The sequence below is a fragment of the Acyrthosiphon pisum genome, chromosome A1, assembly GCF_005508785.2.
Source record: "Acyrthosiphon pisum isolate AL4f chromosome A1, pea_aphid_22Mar2018_4r6ur, whole genome shotgun sequence".
NCBI classification, from domain to species: domain Eukaryota; kingdom Metazoa; phylum Arthropoda; class Insecta; order Hemiptera; family Aphididae; genus Acyrthosiphon; species Acyrthosiphon pisum.
In genome coordinates, this window is record NC_042494.1 from 45,615,531 (window position 1) to 45,639,713 (window position 24,183).

At 28.1% G+C, this 24,183-nt stretch overlaps 2 protein-coding genes across 3 annotated transcripts in view; one reads left to right on the plus strand and one right to left on the minus strand.

Moving 5' to 3' along the window:
- LOC107884639 overlaps positions 1–3,613 on the plus strand; it is a 4,940-nt gene extending 1,327 nt beyond the window's left edge. The window contains exons 2-3 of one of the 2 annotated variants that reach the window (XR_001680056.2): positions 3,214–3,267; positions 3,337–3,613. Coding sequence is in view for 1 of the 2 variants with exons in the window: in XM_016807196.2 (XP_016662685.1) it covers positions 3,027–3,267; positions 3,337–3,401 (306 nt within the window). In the remaining variant the exon portion in view is untranslated. Of the gene's footprint in view, positions 1–2,857; positions 3,268–3,336 lie in introns of those variants that run through there. The other variant, XM_016807196.2, reaches the window with a different exon arrangement.
- Positions 3,614–10,326: 6,713 nt separating this feature from the next.
- On the minus strand, positions 10,327–23,917 carry LOC100160380 (UDP-glucuronosyltransferase 2B10). The gene is made up of 6 exons (XM_001948082.5): positions 23,860–23,917; positions 16,268–16,660; positions 14,610–15,041; positions 12,611–12,830; positions 11,350–11,569; positions 10,327–11,023 (listed from the first exon to the last, which is right to left on the minus strand). The coding sequence occupies exons 2-6, from the start codon at positions 16,658–16,660 to the stop codon at positions 10,732–10,734; spliced, it is 1,557 nt and encodes a 518-aa protein (XP_001948117.1). The 5' UTR covers positions 23,860–23,917; the 3' UTR covers positions 10,327–10,731.
- Positions 23,918–24,183: the final 266 nt, after the last annotated feature.

The window sequence follows — 24,183 nt, forward strand, 5'->3', positions numbered from 1 at the left end:
ACACACGCGGCATAGGCGAGCGACACAAGCCGCGCGGCTTTCCTTTGATGTAGACCGCCTACTAGGCCGATCGGAAATTATGAATCAAAAAAAAGCCGCAGAAAATGTATTTATGTATTCACGCTCATGACGCGCGGCACGGCCGCGCGGCAAAAGCTGCTCCGTCTGGACGCGCCTTTACGCAAAATCAGTTTTCGACAAAATTGATTTTGGTTTTTTCTGGTGTAAATCAAAAAAATACAGTTGTAGATACATGATTTTTTTCACTAAATAGTTATTTTAATATTTTTTACACCATACCATACAATATTGCTATATTGGCATAAGATATTTTCAATTTGTATTAATGTTTTTTAATTGTTGATTAAAATCACGACGATTTGAAAATTATTTTTAGTTTGAAATTCATAAAAATGTTCTTTTTATATCCAAGATTTGAAAATGTAGTATAAGACATCTTGTACGTTTTTCTATATTTAACAAACAAAAAAAAATTACCGGAAAGTCAAATTCATTTTATGAGTTTTTTAGTACACATTTTTATGATATTGGATTACTTAACTAAATACGCGGAATGCGTATTATGTATAATTCTCATATATGTATACAAAGTGCATATACGGGAGCAACCATATTATAATATGCATATTATGCATTCCTATTTGATTTTTAACATTAATATTATGTTTATGATAACAATTTTCATTGATAACATAACATTTTCTTATGTTTCTTAAGACTCAGATTGCATATTGTGGTGAATTTCTATCAGGATCATATTTTGATTAATACGTGCATTCCATTTATTAAGTTCAGTGGAATCAGCATTGGATACTATTTATCTGTAAATTAACAATTACTCAACTAATGAATTTTTTTTTTTTGCTGTAATCCAAAAACAAATAACAATAACTTGACATTTCACTAAATATTTATTTTATCATATTCCATACATGACACAATTTCCAAAATATTTTGACTCTTTTTATATGTAGCAGCTTGAGTGACTTTAGGGAAGAACCAATCAGTGAAGGCACTTCGGTAAATTGGATATTTAAACGAGGAATAGTTATTTTATTGTAATATAAAAATAATATTGGTGAGTACTTGAAACTTTTAAAGTAGGGTTTTCAATAACATTTTAAAATGCATTTTTCGGAAAAAGTTAACTCTACCTATTAACATGTAAATGTTTGATAGTAAAATCAATTACTTTAACAGCAATAATATGATAAAATATACTTAGTTATATAGGCTGACAGACCGTCTTCGTTCAGAGTTGTTTTTCGGCCACTCGAAACCTATAATGCAGCAGAGCCTCCCTTTTTTTCAACTTGTTAATGCCCAACCTTGCTTATAATTTTAAATTTAGAACATAACAAAACTATGTTTATGGGGGGTGTGGCGGAAAATCTCTCCATTTAGGACTGATTGCAGCCCTAACAATTTAACCCAATTTATGTCACTGAATATAGGAGGAAATGTCTATAATATGTAGATTCCTGTAGTGTGCACATTAATATTATTACGGGAATTAAAAGTAAATGGATAAACTAGCCGTGTCTAAACATTTTATCCGGACACTAGGACGCTATAAACAATAACAATTAAAAAAAAAAATAATATCATTATCAAAAATATAATATTATTCAAAACCGGTACAGTCCCGGCCAAAAGGCAACAGTGTAATTTACTCTGTAAGTAATAGGTATACCTATTATAGTACTATAGTGTACAGTGTACACCGTATAGGTGGTATACGTATACCTATAGTTGGTATTATACGAACGAACTTATTATAATATGGCAGTCGATATACCAGCGGGGGAAAAGTGTGACAACTGATGAGTGTTGTTATAGTTGTTACTTGTTACGTAGGTATACCCACGTATTTTCTCTCGTTAGATAATATTGTTTGTACTTTAGCGCATGCATTATATTTTTTATAGAATAATACTTTACCGACGCCCCGGTATTGTACGTATTGTTTGTATTACCGTCCGTCGTTGTGTATTTATACAGTATGTCACATTATGCTGGCTGAACTGTTAACGCATACATTATAATAATATTATATTACGCATAATCGGCATTCGGCTGATAAGGCTCATTTAATTATATTGTAATAATATAATATGTAGATATTCGTATAATTTACTTTAAAACAATGACGTGTTCTGTTTATAGTATTTGTATCGTCCTTATGGATGGGTGGGCAGGTCATCTAAGTGTTTCAAAATGATTTGTAATTTGGGGTGCTAATAAGAAAGCTTGGATGACGGGATCTATAATGGAAAACTGGTTCAATAATCGTATATTAATAGATAATAGAAAAATATATTTATTCTTAGATAATGCATCATGCCATCATGCAGTCTTGTAAAGAATACTTTTATTTTGTAATCGGAATACATATTCGAATAAATGAGAATTAAAGTATTCAGAATACATATTCGAATACTATCAGAATACTTTTTTTCACAACTAGTTTTTGAATGATTGGTATTTAACATTTATTAATTAATAATTAAACATATAACGTAATCATAAGTTATTTATACATTTTGACCACATATGATTTGGCCGATACGGGCCATATACGGGATACAACACATTGGTGTTTATAAAAATAATTATATCATGGGCCAATATAATATTTCGTTTAAAGAATAAAATTAATGTTCATGATTTATAATATGTCTTGTCACAAATTTAAAACTATTTTTCTGGATAGAAAAAAAGTATTTTTTTAATGAATAAAAAATACAAATAAAAGTATTCAGAATACGTATTCGAATACTTCTTAAAAAAGTATTTAAAATAGCATTCGAATACAAAAAAAGTATTCAAATACTTTTATTTGAATACATTTATTCGAATACTTTACAAGACTGTCATCATGCCATCCAAAACTTACATTATCAAATATAAAACTCACTTATTTCCCAACGAACACAACTTCTTTAACTTAACCCATGGATCAAGGAATAATTAATTGCGTTAAAATATATTAACGTCGTTTTCTTATGAAGTCTTTGATTGTGAACAAATATATAGCTAGTACTTCGGAAATTTCGAAAAAAATAACAGTGCTCTACGCAATACAATGGTTGGATAGCGCTGTAAAATTAGTTAAGCGAGAAACAATTAAAACATGTTTCTCTAAAACTAGATATTTTACTTATGATGATACAAATTTTACAAATGAAATAGGAAAAATGGACGAACACGTCAAAGAAAGCATTATGGAAATGTGCTCAATTATAGGTGAGAATAATACTAATGATTTGTTAGTGGTTGATAGACCTTTGTTCACTGACAACATTTTGAAAATAGTTTATCTGAAGACGATGGAGACGATGACAAAGAAGAGGTATTCCATGAATAAGTCATATCGATAAAAACATAAAAACATACAAAGACGCATTAAGATAAAAAATCTACAACAGTTTGCTATTGCCCAACAAGATGATAATCATCTTTAAATGGTTTCATCAATCAAACAACATACAGAAGGAAAAATAGCAACAATAGCGACAAAATAAAAAACTCTAACATGATTTTTGGAAAAGATAAATGTTTAAATTTAGTACCCAACCTTCATACTTATGTAATATGTATAAATTATTAAACATTTTGTAATAAAATAAGTCTATAATTAATCTAAAATAAGTCATATAAATTAAAGTAATAAATTAAGTTTATAATTAGTCTGTAACTAAAAAATACATTTATAAATGTTATAAACTAATTTTGTAATATGAAAAATTGATACGAATTTATAATACCGAATTTTTCAGTTTTATTCAATAAGCGGAATTTTTGTTTGGTCCCATGCTATTCCACATTTGACAGTTTTCACTGTAGTAATAATTTGTATAACTCTATAGTGTATATTTTGTACTATAAACAACTTGCAGATTAACGATTAATGCACCTGTTTAAACAACATCGACTGCTATACAGCTTTTCAACACGACGACTGTCGTTTTTACTGTACATTGAATAGTTACAAATAACAACCATATTATGCGTATATTGTGTATAAAATTCACATTTAATGTATACACGAGTACCGCTGTTGCTTGATCATCGGGAAGGTCCCGAGCCTACACTGTTTGTTAAACCTTTAAGACCAAAATAGTCATTATTATTATTTTTATGATTTTTTAATTACATTTTTAGTAAAATGTTTACATTATTAATATAATAAAACGATACGAGCTGCCTATATCGAAATAAAACCAAATGAAACATAATGGCGTACTTAGGCGTTTGCTTTCGGCACTTGCCGCTATCACATAAGATGATATTGCCAGAAAATTAAAGAATTCACTAGTTCAGTACCTTCCGGCCACCAATTATTTATGTGTAATGGTTTACGAGTGAGACGTGACTATGTGAGTGGCTGAGACGTTTATTTTTAATTTTGTGCCTTAGTTTTTTGCTATGCAATATGTATATTTATTGTTTATTTTATTTATAATAATTTATGACAAGTAAATATACAATATACAATTACTTACTTAACAATTTTATAAGTATGTTCCAAAATGTGGACGCATTAAATAACAATGGTACTTGGTAGTATTATAGTATTTATAGACTACATGTCTACGTAGTTGAAGTACATCATTACCACAGTCAAAAATCAAAAATATTAAAACTAAATTAATTAACTCAATTTCAAACGTTCCTTCTACTTCCTCTTTTATTGAAAAAGTTAGTTTAAATTGTGATGTACCTACAAGTTCAGCTCATCACTAATTTTAAACGTCATACCTTTTGTGATAAACAACGTAGTTTAGCCAATATTATAAAATATAGTTATGGTATCTTTGGAAAGATATTTATATGATAATGTTACTATAATGTTGTGAAAAAAATGTCCTTTATTATTTAATTTTAGTAAGTATTATTTTATTTATCAGTCCTTATACTTACCTACCGACCTACGACCAAACGTGACTATGAAATAAATTGAAAACAAATATATATAAAATTAATTTGGTTACACTTCATACTTATTACCGGGCCTCTATTTGATTTTGATCCTATGCCTGCCTCTTATAAACAACGACTGCAGTAACTGGACGGTGTCACTCTTTCTATTGAAACGTCATACTTGTTCAATTTACTGTACATGTGTAACAAAATAAGGTAGGTACCGACAAACAGAAACAAAGTACCCGTGAAAAATGTATCTGGTAGAATAATAATAGTATTTTCTGGTTCGGCAATAACGGTTTACAATTATTTCCACTGTACATTTTTTTTTAAACATTTAATTATGATACGGAAACTAATTTTGAAAAAGTTAAGTATGTACCTACCTACAATAATTTTTTCTGCCACACGGGTGTGTATATTTAATACTTTTAGTATAAATCACTGCACATGTAAAACGATTACGATGTAGCTTAGTTTACCTAAAAACGGTATGAATATAATGTTGCTAAAATTGTTTCTTTAAAAATGTAAAATTAGGATAAATAGATTATTGATGCAGATATTCAGACAGAGAACAATATAAACGTAGGTAGTACGCGTAAGTAATACTTACATTAATTGTTATTATTTTTCGCATGTATATTTATTTATTATTTTAATTTAATAAAGTTTCATCTGTTTTGATTTATTTTTACCGGATATTATTGACATTAAATCAATCCTATTGTTAAAATTTGTTTCCTGCCATTATATGATGGTCCACTTTAGATTTCATTAAGTTTTGGGTTGGTAACTCAATTATATTTTTGTAAAATCTAAAGGCAATAATTTATTGCAATAGGCAATCGAATAGACATCTGGTCAGCTACTAATTTTAGAGATAGATTATGAGTACCTATAATCATTAATTATATATACATATATATAATAATTAATGGTATAAATGTATTATGTTTAAAAATCAGAAACTCATATTCATCCGGTGTTAAGCACTTAAGTATTATTCTTTACTTATATCAACGCAGAACAGTAGTGTATTAGTTTATAAAAAAAAAAACGATTCTGTATATACCTAGAGCTTGGTTTATTTATAGTATTTAAAAAAAAAACTAATGATCAAAGTTTTTGAATAGACTATAGAATATTATACTTATATAAACGTGTAATGTAGAATATATTATTTTTATCGAGTACCTATTAATATCAGCTATAATAAGATTTTATAAAAACATTTTAAAACAAAGTGAACGAGACATCGACCAGAGTCGAGGGTAAGCGTAGCATAAGAAATTAAAAATGGTTTCATCCAAAAATCAAAGATCTGTTGGAAGTTGGTTAACATAATATTTGTAGAACATATTTATAATTTTGTGTTACTCATAAAAGTAATTGAGTCAAATTTACATTTTAATATAGTTAAGATAAATAAGTTAATTGAAATTGTATATTAGTAAGGTTCCCCATAAGTGGTAAATATTAAAAAAATATAAAGTAAAACGTCAAATTATGACGTCACTATCGTCAAAATCACAAAAATTGAAAAATGTGCAGTTCATTTTATAATTATTAGCTCAAAATGTTTTTAAATTTAGATCCAAAGCTTGAGAATGTAATTCATTCTTTCTAAATTGTTCTTATTGAAATGAATATAAAAGTTAATCTTGTCTTAAATTTTAATATAATTTTGCTGAGTTGATTTTTTATCGATGTTGAGGCATAAATATTCAAAATTGTCAAGAGTAGGGATGGCCACATTATTTATGGTAATATTGGATATAATGACTAAGTCCGAAGGTCGTGTGAACGGATTTATTGTGGCTTAATTAAATTTGCCATTTTTTTTGTACCATTCAAAAGTAGATTTAAATGGGATTGTAAATTGGCTGATTGTGTGTATGACTATTGATATAATTTGATAATTTTACTTTGTCTTCGGCTATTAGTCAGCGACAAGAGAGAGGACGAGAGGTGGAAGCATATTATATAATGAACAATATGCATGTAAGCTGAAAGAATACGGGCGAAAGAAAATCGCCTTGAGGAACTCCAGCTTTAATTATAGATATATTTGAAGTGGAAGAACTATTTATGTATTTGGAAATGCCTGTCTGTAAGTTATGATTTCATTAATATAAGAAAAATGTAGGGAAACAAATTTAAGGATTTTAAAAATAAAATGACCTTCATGCCAAATTCAGTCGAAAGCCTGATAGATGTTTAAAACGGCACCAGTGCAATAAAGTTTAATTTCAAGTGACGAAAAAATAGCATGAATATTTGATGAATTGTACTATACTTGGCTTAAAAAAAAAATTAAGAAGCTGGGAGTATATTCTTTGATAGTAAGTACGGAGAAATTGGTTTGAGGATATCTTTTACGTCTTTTGCAAATTTATGAATCGTATGGCGATAGGCTTACATATAGGTTTATAAGAAGTTGGAATACCTGGAGGTTTATTCCGGTATAACAAACATTATTGTTTGTGAGAAATTCAGATTTTTATAGTATTGGAAATACGAAAGTTTTATAATAACATTAAAAATGTATGTTAGAAGTATTATGGCCTAGTTTGGTAAAAAGTTATCAACTTTAGTTGTTATAATTTGATTAACCCTGTCGACTTTTACGAGAACATTTTCGAGATAATTTTGTTCTTCGTTGAGTGTAATATTTTTCAGGGATAGAATTTATTAAGGGAGAAGCTAATTAATTAAGAACAGCATTAATATGATTCAGGAATCAGGATATTTTGAAATCCAAGGCGGTCAGCATAGGCGCAAATAGGGAGGGGCTTTAGGGGCTAAGCCCTCCCAAAAATGTCCATAGCCCCCCCCAAACATTTCCTACATTTTCTTTTAAGCTTATTCAATATTATCAAAGTAAGGCTTTAGCCCCCCCAAATCCCAAACGCTATTTGCGCCTATGGCGGTCAGTTAAAAATGAAAAAAGTCTAGGTGATTCAATATTTTAATATGTACAAAAGGTGTGGTGACTGGGGGACATATTGAGTATTACAGATGGATGATCAGAATTCAAATCTAAAATATTATTGATTAAGCAGTATAAATTGCTCGGTATTTTGATGATTAATATATCTAATATATTAGGTTTTTCCTAGGGGTTGATAGTTAACAGGTATTGCTTTGTAGCGAAGGTACATACAAATTATAAAAACGATGCCATGGGGGTTATTAGAGTGATATCCCCAAGAATTGTGCTAGCTTTTTCTTAGTATTTAAATTATTTATTTTGTAATTTTGTATAATTTATGTTTTTTTACAGATTTATAGATTTATTATTTTTTGTTTATTGATTCAATTAGTGGTCCCAGGTTTTCAATCGATTTTTCTGTGTGATTTAGATATCATACGTTGTTTTAAAAATTGAGCAAATTTCAATATTTTAAAACTGAACGAAAAAAATAATTTAATGGTTAAATAATTATGCTTATTTTTAGATTTTTCCAGAGAACATTAAATAATTTTTGGCAGTTCTTCTGAAAATGTGTTTATATAATATAGACATGATGTTATATGTAGTCTATGTAAGTAAGACAGTCTATGTTGGTATTCGATATCATATATTACATATTTTTGTAAGCAATGATTTATCATTGAATCTAAATTAATCAAAATTAAAACTTAGTTTAAAATAATGCAGTTTTAATTGAAACGTGAAATCTGAATATATGATGCAAATATGATGCAATTAAGAACGCAAAAGACAATGTGAAAAATATTAAAAAATAGTAATAAAACAAAAAAGTAAAACAAAATAAAAAATAATATCAAATTATTAATGAGCTATCGACAAAAGTGTCGCAATTACATCTTTAAAATCATTTAATTTGTCCTAAAAATTGTTCTTGGGTGTTTTAATTATTATAATTGTTATAATTTATTTTATTTATTATAATTTAAATGCCAAACAGTTATTAAAAATACATTGAGTAAGAAATATGATGAACTTATAATAATACCTAGTATAACAGTATTCAGTGATACATATAACAAATTATAACAATAATTAATAATATTTAAGTAAATATAAATACTATCTAGGGTGTAGACAAAGGTCACTCCAGGTTAGCCAACCTAAGCATCCTATGCAATGGATGATTATGGCTATAATTATATAATATTCATAAGAGGCGAGTATAATGTATAAAAAAAATCCTGTAAGGTAGATTGAAGAATTTGTTAGAGAAAAAAATAATTGAAATATCAAATATTTAAATAGTTGATGAAAGAATATGAGTTTTACATTAAAAAAAAAACCTTTGGTGGGAAAAATAGACAATGAAAATTGTAGTTTAAAAAAGACTTGAACGGTCAAATTAAGTCTAGAAAACAAATAATCAAGTGTGTTCACTATTCTCACTGCTCAGTGGGTATTATAATTTATAAATTATATATAATACTATAATATTAGACATTTATACCCATTGGCTATTACCCAATCATGTTGTTATATTCACCTTATAATTCACATGATAATTGTTCACACCGAATCAATCAGATTTTAGAACTATAATTTATTAGTTATTACTTAAAATATTATTATGTTTTACTTTATAAGATAAATATTCTAAATGTTTTTTTAAACTTAAAAGTTTTTACTTTATTCAATTGATATGGTAAATTATTTTACTGTTTGGAAAAACAAGGCCATATCAATTTGGAAATTACTATCAATTTCTATTAGCATATTCAATATACATGATGAAATTTACCGAACAAGAAAAATTACTTAAAATACTTGTATCAGAACAGCGAACTTACAAGTATAATATCACTTTTTCATTAACACATGTTTAACTCGTTTATTGAACTCGGGGTTTTATAATACCTAGTATATAATATCATGATGGCTATGTTTATAATATGTAATTTTATTAATATTAATTTTTTTTTGTAGCATTAAATGCTGACTAAACAAACATAATAGCTTATCAATTATCAGGTTATAGTGTATTGCTAGAACCGTCGTCTAGTTTATTGTAGTTGAGGGCTTCTAATTAGATATTAGGGTAATTTTGGGATATTAGGATATTAGGGATATCGAGCCATCAGCTAGTGGATATTAGTGGCTTTCTTTACTTGCAGTAATTATGTTTTGAATTAGTATTAAATTTAAGAATTTTTGTTTATTCTAAATTAAAATTTGTATTGATATGGTTTTGATTGTATAGACATTATAATTGTATTCAATTGCATAGGTACATTAAAAATATTTTTATTTAGAAAATTTGTTCATATAGGTAATCGCTTATAAAAAATATTTAATAGGTAATGAAATAAATGCATACATAAGTACATAACTTATGGTAGTAAATGGTATTTTCATTTTCAAAACTATAAAGTACACTAGGTAGGTAGTCATTTTTTTTATGGATAATTTTATTCTAAAAATTGTGTACAAGATTAAAACATTCAGATAAGTAAACATATGCAATTTGTTCACAGTAGGCACCTACTACGGTAGTAAGTATTTATCGGTATTAATGAAAATTATTCAAAAGATAGTACCTAGGTACATCATTTTACTATGGTTAAAACTCATAAATAGTATACAATTTTAATTTAACAGATTTGGTAACATAATATTTATGTATCCTTGATATGATTATGGTCCAGACACCAAGTACTTATATTGATAGAAACTATTTCAACTCACACCGTTCAACCGTTGAAGAAAAACGTATCACAAAAATAAATAGGGTTAAACAGTTATGTACCGTATGTACTTTATTCAGGTACAATTTATACGAATTGAATGTTTCAATTTTTCTTTTCCTTCTTTTTGGGTGGTACGGTCTTTTTGAATAATTTCTTGTAGATAGTTTTTAGCACAAAGTAAATTAGATACAATACAACAAAAATTATTAGCAAGATAAAACCGATGACGTCTACTAAGTAATACTTCCACCAAGGCATTCCAACGGCCGCGGTTCTCAGGTGTCTCGCCCCCTTGTGTCTTATTACGTACTCCGTCCAGTAGACGGCAGTTTCCGTTGCGTTCAATGGTCTGTCTTTGAACCGTTTTGCTAGTTTGTTCGCATTTATTGCGTAACTGGAAAAAATATGTGCACTATTATAATATTATACTGGATAAAAATAATTAATTACAATATTTGAATACATATAAAATTAATTTATCATGATTTATCGTTGTATGATTTTAGAATTATGGTCAAACAAATGATTTTAAAAAGTTGTAAAATATTCACGTCAACGATTATTTCAATTTAAAGTAACCAAATTATGTATGTACCTACACTATTATGTATTGGTGTTTTATATTTAAAAAAAATGAAAATAAATAGTAATATTATTCAAACATAATAAAGTAGGTAGGTAATGTAATGACAATAATAATTGTTGTGTTTACAATCTCACCTGTTATTGTTAACTATTGTTGTGATAGCGTTGTATAGAATATCTTTCGTCAGAGATTCATAGTCCAATATAATACCCGAACCTTGTTGTACCAGTTTTAATATATTTCTAGGTTGATCGAAGAAAAATGGAATGCCTACGACAGGTACGCCCGAATGTACAGCTTCTATGATCCCTAACAATCCACCGTGGGTCATAAACAGTCGTACTTTTGGATGACCTAAAATTTAAAACTGTATTTAATTGTGTTCATAATAAACGTTATATACGTATGAATTATCTTATGACATATGCCCATATATAACAGTAATTTATAATATACAGAGGGATTCACCAAGCAATGGGCATTCTTACCCCTATTTGTTCATATATGCATTTCACTGCCCCCCTAAAACAGAAATTTTTATATAAAATTTATATATACAGAAGTCGCCGCTTCTAGTGTTCACTATTTATAAGAATCAGCCGCTTTTAGTGATCAAAAATGTCAGGAACGGAACAAATAGCCGTCTTCAGTGCTTATTATATTTTATACAATATATAAAGTTAAGATGAGCGGAGTAGTGGACAAACATTTCGCTGGGTAACCCCGTACCACTCCGCTTATCAAAACTTTAAATACTTATAACTCATAACTCATAAGCTACTTGTCCTAAATTCGATTTTTATGTTTCAAAATATTTAGATAAATATTCTGTTTTGGAATTTGAAGTTAAAACTCTATGTTACCATTCAAAAAAGTAAAAATTTAAAAATTATAAGGATAAAAAATATTTAAAAATATAATTTTTTAATAACAACGTTGTCTTGTAAACAACTTGAAACTATGCAAAATAATATTTTCAAAAACATTCACACTTCTTGAAATAATGAGTGTTCAATGATAAAAGAATCACTCTGTATAAAAGTTATAAGCTGTTTAAGTTTCAAAAAATAAATTTTTAAAAATGATGGTTCTCGAATTAAGTTTGTACCTTCTCTACAGAACACTCCTCAAATGGTATTGAAAAACTAAGTATCTGAAAATATAGTCTTTAAGTATACTAAATATTTATCAAAAAAATCAAAACTGTCATTGTTATAGGATAAAATGGGAGTGAGCATGGTTGGTGAATCACTCTGCAGTACCTACAGATATGCATGGTGAATTTGGAGGGACAATTTCACATCTGAAATTAGATTTAAATACGTTACATCTCCCTTTTCATGTATTACCTATATACTATTATATAAATCATGAACTTATTGTCTTATTACTTACTCAAAATGTCTCTTTGAGGCATCCATTTGCTTATGTACACGTTATCAGGTTTGTCTGACATTTCTTCTTCGTATTTCCACAAGACTCTAATGGGTAATTTTGCGAATACATCCTTAAACATTTGCAATACACTTGGTGGTAGTGAAGAAATACGAATAAGAGACCCAAACGTGAAAAACATAACTCCATTCGGTGAGTCTTCGATGAACTTCAATATATCCTATTTACAAAAATTCTATAAATTAAAAATTGCTAAAGAAATTGTTAATAAGTTTCAAAACCTAAATGTAAGTGAATAACTGGATAAGTGATAATAAATGTGTAACATGACGTATAAGTTCATCACTTTATAGTTGCGCATACTATTAGTAGGTATGCCGTATGCGTATAATAGTATGTGTATTCTTCACATAATCAATTACTAATTAGTTATAATGTTTTAAAAACAATTAAAAAAATACAAGTATTTAGTACATATTTATTTAAATTATAAGCTACGATACCAAATTTCTATTAAATAATATTGTTAATTTTCATTATAAATTATAATGTATATTATGAGTTGGTAGATACTAGATAATCAACTATTTGAGCTCTTTCTTATAGTAGTAAGCTATAATAATGGTTATGTTTTTCTTATGAAATTACTATTAGTTTTAAGGATTTTTAGTTCTCATGTACACCATACACGTTTATAAGTAAGTACAGATGTTCATTTTATTTTTATAATTAACATCGGCTGCATATATTTACACTATTGTTTTTTTCTTCATGTATCCGCATGATTTAATGCTATTAATTTTTTTATTGATTTTAAGTTTATGAGATTGTGATTTGTCCACTGCTTGGTTTTGAAATTAAGTAATAGTGCCTTATTAGTTATTACCTTGTTTCAAAACCACATTAAGTAATTTAATATATTAAAAAAAGTTAAACTTATTTTTATCATATTACGAATTACATAATACAGAAATATTTGAACTAGGTATTAAAAGTGTACCTACTATTAGTTATTAGTTATTACACGTCTATATTAGAATTTTTTTTTTATTAGTTTTACTGTGGGGGAGGGTACTGTTAGTTTAACACGTGAATTTGGTTTGGCAGATTTTTTAGTGGGCACCCGTAGGTATCTGCCATACCCTGGTGGAGGATGGCGGCACTTCTCTCCGGACACCGTGATTTGCCCGAAGAAAAATTCCAACAGCGGCCAGCATCGAACCGACGCCTTAATCCGCTCGGCCACTCCGCCCCCCAGATTAGAAATTATATTGTATTAAAAATAGGTATTGTTTATTGGACTTATTTATTGTTATAAATATAAATAAATATTGCAAATGTTTTGTGTAATTCAATTGCATAGGTACCTGTCACCTGGTACCTAATTCAAGAAACGAAAATATCTCACTATTTTATTTTATTTCACCTGTCTATTAAAATAAATGTGATATTTATGTAAAATTATATTTAGATTTAGTTTATCAAGTATTAAAATCAATTTTCATTTAATTTAAATGTTATTTGAACTAGTGGATAAATTAATAATTATTAATCGTTCAAGTATTTAGAGATTTTATAATAACGAGTTAAGCGTGGGATATACTGGTTTTACAGCGAATAGTGATGTTCTTTTATGGCGTAAGAATTGATCAAAAAGATTCGAGTGACCTTTATATCTATCAATTATAAATTGATCTTCAAGTAGTTTTTTATAGAGAACATCGTTTTCTCAGTAGTTCCTAACAGTTTAAAAATATTGATGATGTATAATTAAACATGGTTCTATTATTATTGCTTTCAATTATTTTTTTTTCTCTCAATAATTCACCGTGGTGAGTGGAGTTAGACGAATGTCTAACGCCTTGTATTTGCAGTCTGTAGCAGGAACCTATATCCTGTTCGTTTTTTTTTTAATCATTCAATTCTTAGGACCACGTTCAATTTAAAATGTAAACAAAATATATATTTGTTTACATTTTATTGAGTGGTGAGTATTTACCTTGGGTATGGGCCTGGGGGATTTAACATGTATTCCACCAATCTCCACCATGTTGGGAACTAGAGGCCGTGGTCCGTCCAATGAAAAGTGGCCGTTGACAAACACCATAGAAGTGTTGTAAACTATTTCGTTGATGTGAGGTGTGTCCGGTCCAAAGTTCTCTTTCAACAGTTCATTTGCTGGCCACTCACTGTAATACTTCCACGCCATTTTAAAGTATATATAGTACAAAGTGTTGATCATACGTTCTTTAAAGTTCATCTTTCCAGCGGCTCTCGTTACGATCGTTGGTATGTACGACGGGTTGTCTGGGCCACCCACACGGTCGTAGCTCCAAGGCAGATGTGAGCTGGACATAATGGACAATAGGGGTGCTTTGAAATGGTAAGCATATCCAACATCACAATCAGCTCCAAATATTTCTGTGAAAACCTAAAAATAAAAATAATAATCATTATCGTTGCTTCGACTTTAATAAGTCAGTATCGAAACAAATAAACAATAAACAATTTAAATGAAACATAGATGTATTAAAAGATTTGAAAACTATTATTTTATTTACACCATAGTCCATTAGCTTTTCATCTATAGTATATTATATTTATCGTGCGTAACATATTTTAATTTCTTAAAATTAAATTTTATTATTATTCTATACTAAATTAAAATTGAATGTAGGTAGGTGTAAGTATATTCAATCAGTTGGGTCCATACTCTCTAAAAATTAAAAGTTGAAACATTATACTTGAATTTGGAAATTGATTATCCTTATTAATTAGGTAATACTAAAAATAATTTAAAGAGGTTGTGATGCATATTTCTATAATAGCAATATTCTATAGTGCAATAATTTTATTAAAATTCTAGTATTTATTTCAAAGTTCAAACCAAACGTCTTGTACTATAAAATATTATAAAAAAATAATATAATCTTTACACTATTATATTAATGCGGTTTATTCATTTAGTTGGTATTATAGTTCCTATATATTAATTATTTAATTATTTTTTTCTTAAATAAATTGTGTCAAATTATGTCACATACTCGTATGCGGTCTAAGTAATTTCTAATTATAATTAAGTTTTTACCTTTGTAGACAATCATGCGTTACACATATGCGTGTTATAATGAGAGAAATAATTGTAAATTTATAAAGGTTACATTTTAACGGATAATTCGTCTCCGAGTGAGATTACACAAAATTATACTTTAAATTAAATACATTATAATGTAATATTATAAGTCTGTAACTGCATATACACGTACTATAAGTGATTTAAGAATTTTTAATAACAGACACCCATAACTGTTAAATGTTGGTGTTTTATATTTTTACATAATTTGAACTATCTACCTATAAGTACTTGTAAAGTTGTAACACTACATTTTTAGATGCTTTAGATTATGAAATTGCAAATATAGACATATTATGTTGTCGACGTTGTCGTCACTCGACACATTAAATAACAAAAGAAAAATAATTTTAGGTACTATGAAAGCTGCTATTGCGCGATAGTAGTTTTAGTAGCGCTATTTTCGGTGACCCACTCAAAAAAATTCGCATATGGTCGAGAATTTCTGGTACACAAGATATATTATTAAATTATCGTATAATAATGATACGACGACGAGTGAAAAATGAAAAAATCGCACTGACCGCATCGAACTTGATGTCGCTTTGGAGTAGCGCTTGCACCTGGGGCAGCTTCTGTGTCTTCCGACAGATGTTCATTTGATGGTCAGCGATGAACCATTGGTTAGCGAACACGCTGGCCAGGTATTTGAGCACCATATCGATACCGACCGTGTTCACCGCAGACGGCAACGTCCCAGACACGTCGATGTCCGTGTAGTTGGCCAGCGGCGATTTCTGCGGGAAAGCCGTGATCACCGTCACGTTGTGGCCGCGCGCCGCCAGGGCCTTCATCAGGCTCTCGTACACCACCCAGTGGCTGCGGCCGTTGATGGGGAACACGCCGAGGATGTTGGCACCGTCGGTGGCGGACAGCGCGCCCAGGACGGCCACCAAGAGCAGCCCGACGTACTTCATCTGCGCAAGTAAATAAATTATGACCTAATGTTATATTATATGGGTATCTAAATTATAATATCGTGATGCAGACCAAAGAGCAAAGGGGTGGGTCTGGGACCTAAAATCATGGTTATGCTAGACGCAAATAGTAGCCGCGTCTATTTAAGTCATATTTATTGTTATTATTATTGCAATAATCGTACATTTAAAAAGTCATAAACCAAAATCGTATTATTAAGTATTTTGTATTGGTGAGTGTTTTATTCAAGACTAATACATTGTTACGTTTAGATGTGAATAAACTAATATAGACAAGGTTATAGAATCTTTGAAATAGTATCAGCCCCCGTCCCTATCTATAGTATATGCTCCCGATTGACGTTGTTGAGACACCTATTCTATGAGTGTATAATTTTACCAATATATCTATACTGTGGTATACCTATTGCAAAAACAATATAGTATCTTCAATGTAAGATATGCATAGTAATATTAATGTATGTGCCTTGTAACTATGTCTAATGTGACACATAAATTGTCTATGCATATGGTCATAAGTATATTTTATGATATAAAGTAATTAATTTTGCTAATACAATACCTAGCTTGAATTTATTTTTGCCGAAAACATTGAGTTTAAAAATGACACTGTCTATATAAAATATAATAATATTATACTTTAAAAGTTTCAATAGAACCCACGAATAGTATTTTAAATTACAGCAAAATATCTAGATTGTCTATTAAGAAAACTGTATTAATATATTTTTTTTTACTTTTTGGTTACAGTATAAACTACTTATACAAAAACTAAAAAAAATTTAAATGTTTATAAAAAGCTCAAAAATATACAAATTATATTGAAAATGTTATCATAATATACAGGGTGTATCCTATGTCATTGTATGCGGGTTTTTTTTTAACGATTATGGATCGATGACATAGAATTTCGTTAAAACGAAAAAAGACGTGTTTCTTTATTTTTAACAGGCGATTTTTTTATAACAATTTCAAAATTTTTAAACACGCAGGTGTACCAATAGCAAAATCAACTTTATTTTTTCAAATGGCAACTACTATATTTTTTAATGGATTCTGGTAAAACTTTTTTTTTTGAAAATGTTGATAGTCAAATCATCAATTTTGGTTCACTAGTTTATTAACTATGGTCCTCTAAAGTTTAGTAAAATATGCATTAATACTTTTAATTGAAATAATTGGTATAGGTTTAATTTACAAGAGCTAAATAGTTTTTTCTTATAACTAACTTTTATAATTTGACATTTGAACCATAAGTTCTCTATATTGGTAGGTATCGCAAGCAAAGTATGAATTTAGCAGTTGAAATTCTTTAAGAATGATTTAATAATCGTGATTTAAAATAAACTATTTGAAAGATATTTAGATAAATAGTCAATCTCAATATAGGTTTGTATCTAACTTAGGCATACTTTTAATCTAAGTTAATTACAGATTTCCAATATTATTATAACAAAAATCAAATACTATTAGGTATTAACTTGGTCCTTAGCCACCTAATAAAGAATCCCAATTGATGATATTGTAATATTGTAAGAAAAGTATGGTTGGAATATTCAAGTAACGAAAGAAAATGTAAATGTCCAAAACTAAAAAATAGAAAAGGTTATGAATTTCAACTTCTTAATTCATACTTTGCATGTGATACGTACCAATATAGGGAACCTATATGGTTCAAATTTCAAGTTTATCCCACTAAGAAAAGAGCACCACAAAACATTGCACTTTTTTCTTTACGGGAATAATACCTAAGACATTAATTTCAGCAATCGAATACCATTTACCAATTTACCATTATTACTTTAGCCACCTAATAAAGAATCCAAATTTATGATATTGTAACTTGTAAGAAAAGTAACTGTGAAGTAATTAATTACGATTACCTATAAAACAAATTAAAATAATAATACTGGAGCATGATTTTGATGATTGTATGTTAAAATAAAAATGAATGAATTATGTTTGCCAACAATTTTGTTTAAGTTTTTTTTTTTGAGGGTGTCATTAGATTATCGTTTAAACTATAAAAAGGTAGTTAGGTATAAGAAAAAATTATTTAGCTCTTGTAAATTAAACCTATACCAATTATTTCAATTAAAAGTATTAATGCATATTTTACTAAACTTTAGAGGACCATAGTTAATAAACTAGTGAACCAAAATTGATGATTTGACTATCAACATTTTCAAAAAAAAAAGTTTTACCAGAATCCATTAAAAAATATAGTAGTTGCCATTTGAAAAAATAAAGTTGATTTTGCTATTGGTACACCTGCGTGTTTAAAAATTTTGAAATTGTTATAAAAAAAATTGCCTGTTAAAAATAAAGAAACACGTCTTTTTTCGTTTTAACGAAATTCTATGTCATCGATCCATAATCGTTAAAAAAAAACCCGCATACAATGACATAGGATACACCCTGTATATAAGATGATAACATAGACACTTTGTGAACATTTCAAGTATCTACTGTTATTCGTTATTGAGTTACACAAAAAAATACTATTTTGTCATAAACTGATTACCGGTGGGTACCTATTACATTAGTATACCTATACTGAAAAAAACCATCAACACTTTGTACGAAATTTGATATGATAGTATGATAAATATGATAACTTTTGACCTTTAAAGTTATACAAATTAGTATTTTATCTATTACAATAAATAAATAATATTATTAATTTAATTAATTTACAATAATATGGTCAACCATAGTTTTAGTTCTCTGAATCGGCATCACTGATACATTAGTTATCTTGGTCGTGCCACTTTGCCCCGCCAACTATGCATGTTTCGTCTATGATGTACATATTATCATACTTCCTTAATAAAGATAGGTACCTGATTATAAATATTTATTTTGTACAAAAATTGAAATACCTAAGAGAAAGTTTGTTACAAAAACACCCTTTTTTGTTATTGTTGATATAGGATATAAGGCTTTTGGTCTTTTGGATATAAAAATTAAAAAATTCTATTAGATTGTGAGAATTGTTGGAAGATTCTTTTCGTTGATCGATGAATATTTACTACTATAGGTACAATCCTTGCGCCACCATAGCACTATCGAAATGTGTCTTTTTGACATTCAAATTTCAAATATTACGTGATTATACTTTAATTACCTTACATTTTATTTACCTGGTGAATTGTTATTTATTAGGTATATTTAAAATTTATGACATTTAAAAATGCCCTCTGCTAATATGTATTCTGTTTGAAAATGAATTAGGTAGGAACTATTGAGGCAATTTTTATGTGTACCTACCTAGTATCTACGACGAAAAATATGTTTCCTTATCACTATTATTTATTTGTATGATTGCATAATGAATTTCATTTTATTCTTTATTATATAATACAATCAACAATGGTATATTTTTAAATATGATTTGCTTATCAAAGACTCAACTATATGAAATTTATAATGTGGCTTTATAATTACGTTACTTATGTCTTAAGTTACTTATTTTTAAATACAACTATTAACATTATGTGGTTGTGTATCTTAACGACTTGTGTACATTTTACATACCTAACAAATATTTATATTTATCAATATTTATATTTTCAAAACGATTGGTACCTACATTATGTAACATTTTAAACGATTTTGATTAAAGCGTTCAAACTACGGAAAATTGTTTTCACTATAATCAATGTAATTTCGAATAATATAGTATAGGTAGGTAAATAAATATAGAGCTTTCAGAAAGCTAATTGAAATTGGCTTACAAATATAATATAATCCTACTACGCCAATGAATTTGTACAGAAATTGAATTCGTTAACAAAACTCGTTAGTTTATTATTATTACTAATTATTAGTATGTAGGTAATTGGTAGTAGTAGGTAGTTGGCATGGATAACCAATAGTATTATAGTAAAATGTATAATTTATGTAATTAAGTTGAACATTATAAAAATAGCGAAATAAGTTAATATAGTAATATATCAATTAATTGTTATAAATTTGGCACTACTAAACACATTTAAACTGAATATTTGTTGGAATAATAATAAAATAAAGGTTTTTCTTAATTTTAATCAATTATTATATGCTTATAATTTGGATTAATTTAGATAAATACACTTTACTGTTCAAATAAATATAAGAGGACAAAATCGTCGTCGCCGTCATTTTCTTAATTTATAGGTGCTCATCATATCAGATACAAAAAAAAATTTCTTTACAATATAAATCATTTATAAAAAAACGGATGGTGTAGGTAAATGTATTTTATTCGAATGGTCATCATCTGTTTTAATCACTTTCAAGATAGATATAAAACTGTGATGTTTTGTTACATTTTTAACCTTTAATATTAATTATTTACATGTTATTTACATCTATTGTAAATTTCACGCTTATAGCATTTGTAGGTATCAAAAATAAATTGTTTTAATACATCGTTGTTCGTCACTGAAATGATGATTTAGAATTTTATGTTTAAATATTGATGTAAGTAATAACTATATATATATAACAAGTAATAAACTAATAACTAGGGCTCAAAAGTTTATGTTTAGGTACTTTCATAATTTTTTCTATAATGGCATATATTAGTGTTTGGCAACGATATAATTTTCTGTATCGATATCGTTCAAATTTTTCAGATATTGTATCGCGATATCGTTATTTCTACGATATCGATATCGTATCATAAATATAATTTTATGTTTACCTAAATAATTAAAAAAAAACTTTTTGTATTAATTTAACTAAATATATATCACACTAAGGAATTTACTTTATTAAGCTAATTAATATTTATTATTTATTATTGGTACACCGACATGGTACACATTTAACATACATACTTATTAGTTATTACTTATTACTTAGTTATTTTTATTTATAATAAATTTGTTACATTTGTTTTACATTTTTATATTTTATGTTAACCTACAAATGTCAAATAGTAAATACCATGTATTTTTCTTGAAAAATATTATTTTCGATATCACGATATATCATACAATTCAAAACGATATCGATGTCGGAAATTTGTCACGATATCGATATCGTATCGGATTATCGATATCGTTGCCCATCACTAGTTGTTAATTAATAACTTAATTATTATTACCAACTTATCGTATATTATTATTATAGTATAATAAATTATTACAATAGCAATATATCAAAAAATATATACTTAATAATATAGGCTACGGACAGAATCGTTTTTCGTATTTAGTATTTACCATTGAATTCAAATTTGCCTCATCCATTACAGTGACTTACCTACTCAATGACGAGGTGCACTAGACACATACTGCTGGTACCTATAGAAGTCAGCAGAGCGGTTACCTATATAGGTAGTTTATACTTTCCTCCTTTTTTAGTTTCATATTCCCAAACAGAATATTTGTATGAGAATTTCTATAAATTAAAATATTATTTCGAACAATTACTTAGTTAATAATAAGTTATAACTCATTGTAACTTGTTTAATTATAAGCTTTGATGAGAGGATTATTGAGTGGTTTAGGGGTATCTACCCCCAAATTATTGGTCCACTACTCCGATAATATAAACGTAAAATACTCATAAAATAATTAACTACTCGTTAAGAATTCAATTTTTCGTAAGCCTTTGAAAGAATCATCTTGTATAGCTGTAGGTAGTAGGTACTTTGAAATGTTAACTTACATAATATTATAAATTAGTTTTTAAAAATATATTAACGATTAATAGTATAATAACTTCAGCTGAGTGAAAATTTATTATAATTTACTCAGTTTTTTTTATTACACAGTTTAAAGTAGTTATTTTCAAATGATTAAATTAAAATTAATTAATTGTATGATTCAAAAATATTTATGGAAGTAAACAATTTTTTTAAAATTCTTGCTTAATGTTTTAGTGTTTTACTAGAACTTAAAAAAAATATTCTCAAATGGGTAATAATCGTAGGCGCAATTTCAACTTTTGGCTTGGGGCGGCTGAATATATTAAAGGCAAGCAGACTATTGCAATATAGCATATTACAATTGTATGTCATAGGTTTTTTTTCGGGGGGGGGGGGGGGGGCTTAGGTAATAATGTAAAAATTAGTTTAAATGTATGTATGTAACAACTATAGGTCTAAGATTATATATTTTATGTACGTGGACCATACATCATATAAAGAATGGAATAGTAGATTTAAACATTTTTACTCTAGTCAGACTCTTCATAAATTAAGAACAGTTTAGATATGGAAAGATGTGTCAGCCACTGTTACTAAGAAAAAAAATCATTATTAGGTATGTATAGCTTATCAATTTCTGTTATAATATTGTTTGTAAGATCGATCGGAAAATCGATTATTAATTATTATAATAAATTCATCAAATAACCAGACTTTGACCTGGTTAAAGTGAAAAAAAAAAAAATATGGCACTACATTGGTGTATGGCTTATCTCAGTTTTAGTGTAGATGTTCAAATTTAGTGCAAATCAGCATCGCTCTACCTCGATTTCTTAAGAAATTGGACTGAGATGAGAAATCCACCTGTGGCGGATTAAATATAGCACTTAGTACACCTATTTTTGATCGTCGTCTACCTGCTCTCTAAACTTTCGTGATATCTTTAAAAACAATCTCTGAAACTGTCGTCAATATTCAATATTGTTCGACTAGTTTTTGAGTATATACGCTTGAAACACATGCGGATATTCAATTTTGTTGTACATCAAAATAACAAATAATTCATTAAAAATTATTTTCTTTTATTGAAAAACAAAATTTTCTAACAGCGCACTGTGGATCGGCTAGTCTATAGAAATTGTATTTATTTTTAAAATTGTATTCCTTTCAACTTCAGCCTAAGCCAAATTCATGTGTTAGCCATCTTATAACAAATTGGGGACTGTAGTCAATTATTTGATAATATAATTTATATATTATAATCATTCATTTACCTAGTTAAAATAATAAAAAGTAATAAGGTAAACCCTATTTGATATTTAATAAATGCAGTTCTGAGTTTACGTCAAAAAAAAATTAATTTTTCGTAAATAAAATACAATATAAATGGAATATATATAATATCATATTAATATTAATATATTATTACGTTAATATGATGTAAATAAGATTATATACAGTTAACATAATATTGAAAAGACATGTTATAATCTTGTACCTAATAATATAATGATTTGTGATTAATTTAAGTTCTACTTACGTTTCAACAGATGTCAGTGAGATAATAACAGCGAGTATACGGCTCTGGCAACAGCGTCTGCGCAAAAATTACGAACGCGGTCTTACGACGATTGTCCGTGGATGGTGATGTAACGATCATAGGTTATAATGCATATTATTATTTTCTTCTACGACCTATACGGGATAAAAAAGCGCTGTTCAGTGTTGATAAGAGCGCGTGAAATAAAAAATAAATACAAATTTTAAAAAAACGGCTTGTACAAGTTTTATCCCAATAAAAAACAGCCTAGTGCCGCCGAATCACGAACACACACTAATGCAGTTCACGCGGACCGTCGACGCT